This window comes from Rhinolophus sinicus, chromosome 17 (assembly GCF_057876585.1).
Source record: "Rhinolophus sinicus isolate RSI-liver-muscle chromosome 17, RSI-T2T, whole genome shotgun sequence".
Lineage (NCBI taxonomy): Eukaryota > Metazoa > Chordata > Mammalia > Chiroptera > Rhinolophidae > Rhinolophus > Rhinolophus sinicus.
This window is the reverse complement of record NC_142517.1, coordinates 182,848,173-182,860,727: the sequence shown is the minus strand read 5'-3', so window position 1 is coordinate 182,860,727 and position 12,555 is coordinate 182,848,173. Positions and strand designations below refer to the sequence as shown.

The 12,555-nt window shown below is 39.5% G+C and overlaps 1 protein-coding gene across 1 annotated transcript in view; it reads right to left on the bottom strand.

Annotated features, from left to right (window-relative positions):
- AOX1 (aldehyde oxidase 1) overlaps nt 1–12,555 on the bottom strand; it is a 73,778-nt gene that overhangs the window by 21,618 nt on the left and 39,605 nt on the right. The window contains exons 21-25 of the mRNA XM_019746480.3: nt 10,023–10,147; nt 8,104–8,237; nt 7,085–7,172; nt 2,594–2,680; nt 1,594–1,785 (exon numbers count right to left, since the gene is read on the bottom strand). Coding sequence (XP_019602039.3) covers nt 1,594–1,785; nt 2,594–2,680; nt 7,085–7,172; nt 8,104–8,237; nt 10,023–10,147 — 626 coding nt within the window. The remainder of the gene's footprint in view (nt 1–1,593; nt 1,786–2,593; nt 2,681–7,084; nt 7,173–8,103; nt 8,238–10,022; nt 10,148–12,555) is intronic.

Sequence of the window (12,555 nt, the reverse complement as noted above, 5' to 3'; positions counted from 1 at the left end):
CTTCTGTCAAACATTCATACTCACATGCTTTTCATGCTGCTCTTGTGTAAGTTCAAAGGAAGGAATCCGTTCCTCATGTTTCTTATATAACTCAACACAGCCCAGGTACACTGCAGACTTAATTCTAGATGTCTTTGTGAATACTATTGAAAGGTAATCCTGAATTTAATTTCCAGGCTACACGATTTGGATTATTCAGATGCTATGGCAAGATAAGGTTGCTTACTTCCAAACAAGAAAAAAATGAAACTGTGTTTAAATAGAACTCAAAACTAAGATGAAGAACAAATTAAAGGATTCCAGCCCAGGATGTCTGAAGTACTGAGTAGAATTCTTCTTGTATTCCCCAAATTGGCAACTAAGGTCCCCGGCTGAGAACAAAAGGTCAAATACCTCACATTCTAACTTGAGAAAACTCGGCAGTTGAGGCCAGCCCATTTCCTCAAGCTGACCGAGGCCATTACAGACATATACTCTCCTCACCCACCTGAGAAAAGAATCCCCAGATCGTTATAAAAAGATGACTAGAGATTAGAAAGCTGTGCCATTTTGAGGAAGGCGGTGTTTTTAAGGGTGGCTATTCTCTCCTCCAACTTCCCTGGGGATGAAAGGAGGTGACTGTCTGATTCTCCTCCCTAGTGCTACCAAATGTGACTGAGCATCTGGGAGAGAGGCTGTGGTGAGATGGCCAGGAAAGGAGGCACAAGGACCACCCACAAGTTCAAGAGACGCAGAAGATGGCTCCTGCCTGTGGCCACAGATTTTCATGCTGAGGGGAAAGAAGGTAGATGAATTGGGGCCTGGGGCTTTCCATGGACTGCTGCAGCATGGGGCGAAGAGGTGTGGACATAAGGGGACTGGCTGCATGAGGTGCCAGCTGAGGGTCAGTTGGAGGTTTAACCCCCCTTACAGGGGACTGTTGATTTCTGAGACAGCTGGCAGAAACGGAGCCCACCGACAACATACTTGAAAAGTGGTTACATCTAACCAAGTGGATGACAGAGTGTTCACTGGGAAAAGTCACATGGGGAGATACCGTCTGTTTCTTCTGGCCCTCCACTTCCTCCCAACACTTCCTGCCAGCAGAAGGCACAGGGGAGGAGAAGGGGTAAGAGAGCACAGAGTCCCCCCACCCTAATTCCACCGCAGGGTCCGAGGCAGAAGAGGCACAGGAAGGGAACAGAGCTTGTTAATGATGAAGTTGGGACTGAGACTTAACTGAAAGGAGACAATTTTAGTGACTAAAGTGACAGAAATTTTAGGGCAGCTGCCTGAGATGTTAAGGAAGCAGGGGAAAGAAAGGTGTGACAGAACTTGTGAGGAGCAGGTGTACCCCCAACCAATGGAGACTCCCACTAAACAAGTCAGAATCCTCTGCTCACTCTTCAATATCTTCGTGTCACCAGGAGCCTGAGTAAGACAAGGGTCACTGAACTTTGGAGTCTAGGCCCTATATTAACTAGTTCACTGGGTTACTTCGGGCACAGCATTTAGCCCCGATGGATCTCAAATTCCTCAACATGAATGACTCCCAGTGGCCTGCCCACCTCTAACATTCTGCATCTTTTGTATACGAGACTAATTTACTGTTACCTTCTCAGGGGACAACCCACACTTGGCTGCAACTTTCGTGATACAGGATTCGGTGATCAGCCCCGTCTGAGGAAAGCCAAACCCACGCAGAGCCGTGTTGGATGGAAGGTTGGTTCTGCACACCTTCGCCCGGCAGCGCAGGTTGGGAAACTGGTAAGCATTTTCCATTTTCAGAACTCCTGTTTCTAACACCTGGGGAAATCCAGAGTTGATGTCATGAGACCCTCGTCCTTCTGTACCTGTGTTCCCATCCTGAGACCTCAGACTAAAACCAGGCCAGAAGTGACTGCCCCCGCTGCATCACATCGAACATGCTAAAATAGACCCAGATCTCAAGTTCAATGTATTTTTACTATAAAATAATATTTAAGGATTTGAATAATTTTTCTTTTGAAATCATTTTTTTATTTTCACATTTTAAAGCTAATGCATTTTTTCCAGGTTTCAAGCATTTCTAAAAGCCTCTGAAGCATTCATAGGCCCCAAACACCAAATGTAATGAATATAATATACTAGAAAACAGAAAAAAAATGTTTCGTCATTTGGTCTAATGCATTGGTTCTCATCCAGGGGCAATTTTGCCCTCTTTGCTGCTGGGACATTTAGCAATGTTTGGAGACATTTTTGGTTGTTAAGACTGGAGGGCAGTACTGACATCTGCTGGGTAGAGGCCAAGAATACTGCCAAATATCCTACAACGCATGGGAGAACTATAACAAAGAACTATCCAACCCAAAATAGCAATAGGTCTGAGGTTGTGTCTAATGCTTACATCTGGGAAAAAAGCTGTAAGTATAGGAAACATGGAGATAACACACAGATGCAGACTTAGCCAATATCTTTGGGTTCACTTTGGGGGCACAAGTAACATGTGGTTATCCCTACAATGAGGGCCTTTATGCTTTTATTATTAAATGTATTGAACTACTGAAAATTTTCTTAATTAAATCATTTTATGCCTCACTTTCCGGAATAGGAACTTGTTTCTTAAAACACTTACAAGTGCTGACTCATCCAGCGTGCTGCCTCCATTGCTATAATACTGCATATCCAGGGCCAAGATTCTGCCATCGTTCATGAAACCAACCTGGGGAAAGAGATTGACCTTTGATTCTGGTGCTGGGGGCCAAGTCTCTCCAAAGTTTGCTTTCTCACTTGTGAATCCTTCACACATAGCCAAAATGCTTCATGGCATTGGGTTTGGCCATGATTTCTCGGATATGACACCCAAAAAGCACAAGCAATAAAAGAAAGAATAGATAAATTGGACTCCATCAAAATTTGAAACTTCCATGTATCAAAAGACACAATCAACAGAGTGAAAAGACAACCCAGAGAATGGCATAAAATATTTGCAAATCATAGATCTGTTAAGGGGTTAATATACAAAATGTATAAAGAACTCCTTCAACTCAACAACAACAAAAAACAAACAACATGCTAAAAAGTAGACATATATATATATATATATATATATATACACACACATATATATATACCTCTCTATATATATACATATATATAATGTATATAGTTACAAGAAGCGGAGTACAGCATTAGGAATAGAGACAGTGGAAATGTAATGGCTGTGTGCGATGTCAGAGGGATAGTAGATGGGGGAGGGGAGTTGACACAGTGTGAGGGATATAAATGATAAATGTCTATCTATTACATTGTTTTGTGCACCTGAAACTAATAAAAAAATTTTTTATAAATGTAGACATAGGACTTGAATAGACATTTCTTCAAAGAAGATGTACAAATGTCCAAAAGCACATGAAAAGATGTTCAACATCACTAATCATTAGGGAAATACAAATCAAAAGCACAAGATATGACCTCACATCCATTAGGATGGTTGCTATAAAAAAAACAACAACAGAAACAGAAAATAATAAATGTTGGTGAGGATGTGGAGAAATTGGAACCTTTGTGCCCCATTGGTGGGAATGTGAAATGGGGTAGCTGCTATGGAAAACACTATGGCAGCTCCTCAAAAAATTAAAACCAAAACTACCATATGATCCAGCAATCTCACATCTGGGTATTTTTCCAAAAGAATTGAAGGCAGGGTCTCAAAGAGATATTTGTACACCTATGTTCATAGCAGTATTATTCACAATAGCCACGGGGTAGTAATATCCATCAACAGATGAGTGGATAAACAAAATTCGGCATATACATACTATGGAATAGTCTTCCACCTTTAAAAGGAAGAAACTTCTGACACATGTTATAATATGGATGAACTTTGAGGACTTTATGTTAAGGGACATAGGCCAGTCACAAAAGGACAAATACCATGTGATTCCATTTATATGAGTGGTCAAATTCATAGAGACAGAAAGTAGAATGGTGGTTTCTCCAGGCGTTGTTTGGTAGATGAAGGAATGAGGAACTATTGCTTAATGGATGCAGGGTTTCAGTTTTACAAGATGAAAAGAATTCCAGAGTTGGATGGTTGCGATGATTACACAATAATATGAATACTTAATGCCACCAAAATATACACTTAAAAATGGTTAAGATGGTAAATTTTATGTTATGTGTATTTTGCCACAACTAAAGATAATAATGAAAAAAAAAGCAAGGATAGAGAAGATATGAAAGCAAAACAAACAAACAAAAAACACTCCTATTTAATCCATCACTACTGTCCAGTCAATTATTTTGTCTCCTCCTAAAGCAAATCAACTGTATAGGAGTATTTCTTGACCTCTTGTTCTTGCCGTAAGTCCTTGAATTCTGCCTCCTATCCTCTTACATCTCTACCAAAACCTTCTCCCCTAAAGCCACTGATCTTCTCCTAATCTTCAGATCTGGTGGCCTGCTCATACTGTACTCTGCACATTTTTTTCACAGGGCCCAATTCAGTCAAAGCTCCTTGGCATATTTGGTGCTGTTGGAAGTATTGTAAATAAATACCTTTTAATGTTTTTAAGACGTATCCAATATTACTGTTTTCGGTCTGCACACTTTTCAATATCTCTGAACTCATTAAAGTTCACTTTAATGATTTTTGTTGAATAGAAGCAAATTCAAACCAAAGTAGTTAGTAGTAAAGGGCATGGACTATGAATTCCAGCCATTTGACTTTGAGTCCTGATTCTGCCACCCAACCTGCTCTGGAATCTTAGGCAAGCTCTATAACCTATCTGTGAAACAGCAGGAAGTAAGGTAATGCATGGAAAATCATAGGCAAGTGATTGAAACATAGCAAGTACTCTAAATGTAAATTATTGATATTACTATTATAAATATTGTTAATATCATCTTCTGTCCTCACACTACCCTCCATCAGAAAACATTACTTTCTCATAGTTTTAATCTCCACTATGCTGATGGCTTCTGTAACTATAAGTCAGTCCTTTCAATGAAGTCTCATTGGTGAAGGACATTTCTACTTAAATGTCCTGTTGTCACTTCCTCCCCAACACTTACACAAACAAACTCATCACTGCCCCTCTAGATTGGTTCCTTCTCCCAACTTGGCTCTTTCTACTAGAAAACTCCAAGTCATGTGTGTGGTTTTATTCTGCATTGTATTTTGCCAAGTTTGTCACCAAATTTTAATAATGGCTCCTGGACTCATCTCTTTTTCTATATCCTACTATCATAGCTCAGACCTCAACTGCTTCATATTTGAATGTATCAGCTGCCTCCTGGTGGTCCGTTTGCCTCCATCCTCTCGCTTTCCTCGGCCATCCTGCCCAGTGCCATGATAACACTCTCCCCAATGAACCCATGTTTGGTTATGACACTTGACTGCTCAAGGATCTACTCAGTCTCACTCTTTCTGATGAGATCAAGTTTAAACCTCCATCCTGGGATTCTCAGGCCCCTCTCAGCCTGGCATCACCTAATCCAAACAATCTTATTTTCCACTCTGTGCTCTAATTCCCCTTCTCCCTTTATTCCTGCCCCCATCAAACATGCAATGTTCATCCCACCTCTGCATTTTTGCTCTTACTATTCCCACAACTTGGTATACCTTCTTTCTGCCTATTCATTCTTGAAGGTTGTTTACGTTTCACCTTTTCTAAGAAGCCTCCTGCAAACACTTCAACTCATGTTCATCTCTCTCCCTATAGTTTACTATGTGTGCCTCATCTTTTAACCTGAAATTATTATGTTTTCATAATGACTTCATACGTGTAAGTCTTATTTCGTCCTCAACCACTAAAATGTAATCTCCTTCAGGACAAAGTTCACTCTAATAAATCTTTGTTGAACTAAACTAAATTCAAATAATAGCCTAGGGTGAATGTGAATTGAAGTAGATACATTCATTATCTTCTAAAAATATGTATGCTGGTACACCACTTGTAGTGGAAACCATACTATGTGTTCAACAAATCCTGTTGTCCTTCATCTTAGGCACACAGGAAGACTACATTTCCCAGCCTCCCTTGCAGTTAGGTGGCAAAGTTCTGGCCAATAATAGGCAGATAGAAGTGAGGTTCACCACTTACAGGCCTGGTACCTAAAACACTACCCACATGACACTCTGTGCTCCCTTTCTTCCCTTGTCTGCTGCCCACTGCAAAAGACCCAGTGGAGGAGTCAGAGTACGTAGGGCAGTACTATCCAATAGAAACTTCTGTGCTGTTCTATGTCTGGATATAGAATATGGCAGGCAGTCACTAGCTGCATGTGATTACTGAGCACTTAAAATACAGCTAACGCAACTGTAAAACTGAATTTTTAATTGTATTTAATTTAGTACATTTAAATTTAAATATAGCCATATGTACCTACTGGCTTCCATATTTGACAGTACAGTCCGAGGAGACGATGGTGGCCCTAAGATGGAAAAAGCCCGAGTCCCTGAATGATTTTGTGGGGCAGTCCTCTCCTCTTACGCCCCTTTCCTCCCCCCGTCTCCCAGCCAGATTACACTGGGCTGTTACTTGAGCAAAAATGAACACAATAAAGGTTTAAGTCCTTGAGAGTTTTCAGTTGTTTGTTAGAGTCTCTAGCCCACTCTGACAAGTAAACTTATTTCTTAGAAAGCAAAAGAATAATTACTTTCAGCTATGGAAAATTTTCCAGGGATTTTTGTGACAGAGTTTTATAAAAATACACTTGGTACACTTAAAAATAAGGAAACTGTTGTCAAATAATTATAATTTCACATAACGCTGTTGTTATAGGAATTATTCTATTTTCACCTCTTTTATATGTGGGACAGTATGGTTATCAGATCTATTTTCATGGACCTATATACTCATGTGTTTTCTGGTTATTCACTGTGTAGCAGCTAATACCAGTAGCACGTTTTCACAAACTGACATTTTTGAGCAAAGCAGAAAAGCCTAATTAAACCAGACAGTAATCAAACAATTAGCACAAGAAATAGAAAGTTAAACAGATGCAGTTTGTTGATGTGCTCATTGTTATTCCCCACTAGAGAGTAGCCAAATGCTGCCCTCTGCATTTATGGAATGTTATATTTACAACATGAATCCTCCTCTGCCCTCCTTTGACTCACTTTGTACTTTCCAAGATAAGGGTGGCGACCTCCAGTTATCAACATGTCTTCTCCTCGTTCCAGAATGCAGCGGACTGCACGGCCATGTCTAAGACAGAAAAAAAGCAAGAGCTGTAAGTAAACTCTTTTACCAAGTAAGTCTTATCTGGGGTTTATGTAACCCCTAGTGACAGCTTGAGTGGCATCCATACACATTAGAGAACAACACAACTACCTCCTGAGTCCAGGCTGTGTGAATCTGAAGCATATACAGTGGCCTCCCCTCCCTTTGGCACAATGCCTGGCATTCTCTACTTATGGGAGAGAGGCTCATGGGTGCCAGAGTCTCCAGAGTATTGTTTTCTGGGTATTTCCCACTGTAATAACAACCTCTGCTACAGGCAGATAGTCCAAATGCCACATTATAGACTGGTTACAAATGGAGGAACTCAGGTGGGGTGTGACTGTCAAGTGCTCCCAGATAGGACAGGTCTGGAATCAAGGGCTTTTTGTACCATGGGATAGAGGAACTGACCTATATTACTGAGCAAAGAAATGAAGCCTTATGGGTGTACCTGCTCCAAAGACAATTTCCTATGGTAATATTTTGAGATTCTAGAAGGAAAATGGTAATATAAATAAAGGTAAGCATAACAAAAGCAAAATCTCCATGTAAATCAAGGGAATACACACACACACACACACACACACACACACACACACGCACACGCTAAGGACAAGTAACCTCCACCCTTTCAAGACCTGTTTCTGTCTACTCCAAGTACTATAGTATTTTCACTGTTTTTAAATTCTTTTCAGTCACTGATTCTCATTTTGGTTCTTATAGTATATAGGTTGACAAGATAAGATAAAAAAGTTGTAATAAGCTGGTAACTTGTTTGCATTTATATTATATGTTTATGTTACGTGTGACTTTAAATAATCTTGACCCAGCGTCTTCGTCCTTAATTCCAATATTGCTAATATTCAGCACAACCTCATTTTATTTTTAACCTATTTAGGAGATTTTCTTCACTTACTTGTTAGCGGCAAATGCGGTGATGGCTGCCATGATGCCAGTTTTTAACGTCTTCCCCCCAAACGACCCGCCAGCACGCTTTACATGACACATGACCTTGTTAGCTGGGAGCTTCAAGACTGAAGCAACTATGTCCTGTGAATGATGACAGTTCTTATTAATTTGACCCATAAGCCGCAAGGGAGTGGGACAGCCCTTACACATTTTGATTCCATAATGTTGTACATGATACACAAACTGTGTGGTTTTACACAGTTTAATGGGATGATTTCCAATAACCTGGGCATGCATCCACGCTGATCTCAGTGGTATTTGGTTATAATGACATTGCCAAAACTCATTAATGTTGAGTAATCCTTTCAATAGCATTGAGGCATTTCTGTGCTAATAATTAAAAAAAAATTTCATCATGAGCTATACCCAAAATATCCTTTCCACACGAATCCCTGGGGATTGTTTCCTGAAGCAGTGAGGTACTGTGGCCTTCCAAACCTCTCTCAGATTGGGTTTTTCCTCTGCACTCTCCTGTTCTCCACTGGAGAATGCATACATCTCACCTCCCATTTGGATTACTGCTACAGTTGGCCAGTGGGTCTTCCCTGGTGGTAGGTCATGCTCTTTCTTGTCATCCTAATGTTAAGAGGTCATTTAGTCTTAACAACTCATTTTTATAGATGGGGAGCCCAAGAGAGATGAAGTGAGGAGCAAAACAGGACTGGAATAAAGTTTATGTGACCCTCCTTAGTGTTCCACCTTCTAAAGTCCTCACTCTCTACATTTCCACATTCCTACTTGCTCTGGCAGCAATACTGGCTCCTCGTGACCTACTGAATCAAGACCTATCTGCTTTGTTTCTCTTACTTTCACCCTGATGCTTAAACTAGCCACCCCTAAGTGCATCCTCTATCCCAGCTTGGGTAGTCCTGTACCATCTCTCCTTTCCTACATGCATGCTACCTGGTATATGACACAGGCAATGAGTGTTTGCAGAAGGGACAGATGAAGGAAGGAAGGGAGAGAGGGAGGGAGGAAGGAAGGAGTGCATTTGATCTTTGTGTGGAATTGTCTGGAAATGGCATCTCTTCTCACCATCTAGACAAACCTCACTCTCAGTATAAATCCAAACTTAAGACTTCATTTTCATGGCTCTTTCTGGATGATTCTAGCTCTTAGTAGCCCTATGTTCTTTTAATTTTCCCACATGTGTAAATTCTGACTTAGCTGATTTCTACTAGGTTGCATTCTGCCCAATACGGTTTCCTAACTGCTTCATGTGATTTGGGTCTTATAGGCTTCTTTTCTTTTTCCAGTTTTATTGAGAAATAAATATATTGGTCTGCGATTTTTTTGTGTGTAGCATTTGGCTAGAGTAGAGCAGTTTTTGTACAAAAGCTTTCTGTCTTGCTAGCCTCCATTTTCCTGGTCCTTTATCACTGTATAAGTTCAAGGTGTAAAGAAAGCATATGGTTTGATTTACATATATTGTGAAATGATTACCATAACATGTTTAGTTAACATCCATCATCTCATACAGGTACAGTAGAAAGAAAAAAAATTTCTCCTTGTGATGAGAACTCTTAGGATTATTCTCTTAACAACTTTCCTTTATTATCATTCAACAGTTTAAGTGCTGGTCATCACTTCTTTTGTATTCTTAACAGTATCAAGAGTATAGCAAAAAAAGACCTGCTAATTTCATAACTGTTTTAAAGTTATACATCCACAAACAGAGCTCTACTTTTATAATACTAACTTAAAAGCTTTAAAATTGTATGCCTATTAATAACCAAATGGACATGGCTATTAGTATTCCAAATTCCTTCAGTTTCTAAAATGACATTTTTGTCTCTAATTATTCTTGGTATAGTTTTCTGGTAGAAACCACTTAGCCACATCCCCTCCACAATGGTCCGGTGTTACCTGGATGAATGTGGGACCCTGTGCAGACACATAAATATCCATTTCTTGATCCTCTGCTCTGGGAACAGCAAGCATGCTTTGGGTTTCCATATAAAAATGTTCTTGACCTCCCATATGTGTTTCACCTGTTAGAGGAAAATACATGAGAATCAAGAAGGCTGTCACATAGCACAGGTAGCATGCTTCAGCTGTTATCTCATTATGGAGACATTCCACTGACAATGCTTCTGCTGGGGCAGCAGGCTGTATGGTGAAGAGCCAGAAACAACCATCTTTAGCTTTCATTATACCTGCAGATTTGAAGTAGAGTTCTGTAGAGGAATCTGTCATGTCTACCAATACAATAGATCAGAGTCCTAAGGAAAGGTGTGTAACTCTCTAGAATCAAAATAGTATGGCAGGGAGACTTCTAGTTCCAAGACGAGATGGTATTGATACCTTTCTCCCTGTCCTTCTGCTAAGTATATTTAAAAACCCTGGGCATTATACATAAAAGAAACATAAGAAGACTCTGAAAGGTAAAGAGGAGAAGGCAGACCAGCTAGGGACTCTGGGACTTAAGGAAAGACACAGTGGTGAGTTCAGCGGGTTTTGTTGCTGTTGTTTGCTTCATAGAGCCCATACTGGATGCCAGAGATACCAGAAACCCAAAACCACTAGCAGGAAAAAACAGAAAAAAAACCCCAAGAAAAACCTACTTTCTCTAGATAAATGATGAGGAAAGAAGAAGCCTAGCAAGACAGAAAGCTGTTATATAAAAACGATTGCACTCCAGCCAAACAATAGAGAAAAAACTGCAGAACAATCTTTATCTGCAAAAGTTGAGTGGCGAGCCTAGACTTCTGCCATGATCAGGTTATAATGAGGTACCCCAAACCCTCTCCTGGGGTGGCGTCAGTGGAGATCATGCAGAAACCTGGGCTTCCGCCCTCCACTTGGCAATAATGAAGCATCACCCTGTTTCCCCCCACCAACACAGGGTCAGAGGAGCTTTGGCAAAGTAGAAGATTTAAATAAGATCCAGAGTCTTACAACATAAAACCCCAAATGACCAGGATACAACCGGAAATCACTCATCATACCAAGAACTCAACTTGAATGAGGAAAGACAATCAACAGAAGCCAACCCTGAGATGACACAGATCCTGAAATTATCTGACAAGGATTTTAAAGTAGCCATCATAAAAAATGCTTCAATGAGCGTTGACATAAATACTTAAAATAAATGAAAAAAATAGACAATCTCAACAAAGAAGCAGAAGATATAAAGAGAAGCAAATGGAAATTTTAGAATTAAGAAATACAATAGCTAAAATACAAGAGGCTCAATGGACGAGCTCAACAACATAATAGAGAAAACAGAGGAAATTATCCAAGAACAAGAATAAAGAACAACAGAAATTTCCCAACCTGAACAACAGGAGAACATAGACTGAAAGAAAATGAACAGAACCTCAAGACCTATGTGACTAAAATAAAAGACTTAAAATTTGCATCATTGAAGTCACGTACTTAAAGAAATAATAGTTGAAAAATTCTCCAACTTAGTAAAACACATAAACCTACAGATTCAAGAAGCAGAGTAAATCCCAAAGAGGATAAACCAAAGAATTCCATGCCAAGACACATCACAGTCAAACTGCTGAAAACTAAACACAAAGAAAACATATTGAAAGTAGAGAGAGAAAAACACTACCTCATTTATACAGGAAAATACTTCATTCAGATGGCGGCAGATTTCTTGTCAGAAGTCATGAAAGCCAGAGGAACCGGTACATCTTTCTTCAAGTGCTAAAAGACCTGTCAACTCAGAATTCTATATACCCAGTGAAAATATCCTTCAAGAATGAAAAAGAAATCAATACATTCTCAGATGAAGGAAAAGTAAGAGAATTTGTCGTCAACAAATCTATCCTAAAATAATGAATGGCTAAGGGAAGTTCTTGAAACAGATAGGAAATGATTTAAAAAAGACCTTGGAACATCAGGAAGGCAAGAGAGCAATGGAGAGAATAAAAATACAGGCAAACACAATAGACTTTCTTTTCCCCTTGAGTTTTCCAAATTCTGTTTGAAGCAAAATTACAGCATTGCTTTATGTGGTTTTCAATGTATGCAAAGAGCATTTTAAAGACAATTAGAAATGAGGGAGAGTATGTCTGGGCCAAAGGAATAAAAAATGCCCCATGCTGCATTTGGGTGAAGTTGTCCAGAAAATATAATGAGGATGAAGATTCACCAAATAAGCTCTGTATGTTGGTTACCTATGTATGTACTTGTCACCACTTTCAGAAATCTACAAACAGTTAATGTGGATGCGAACTAACTTCTGATTGCCAAATAAACGTATAAAACTGTTCCCTCCCCTACCCCCCCCAGAAAAAAACCCACTACAGATAAATCAAAATGGAATTCTAAAAAAATGTTCAAGTAACCCATTGCAAGGCAGAAAAAAAAATAAAAACAGAGGCTAAAAAAAAAAACTAGAATACAACTATTACATTAATATTATTAGTATTAATGATTACCCCTA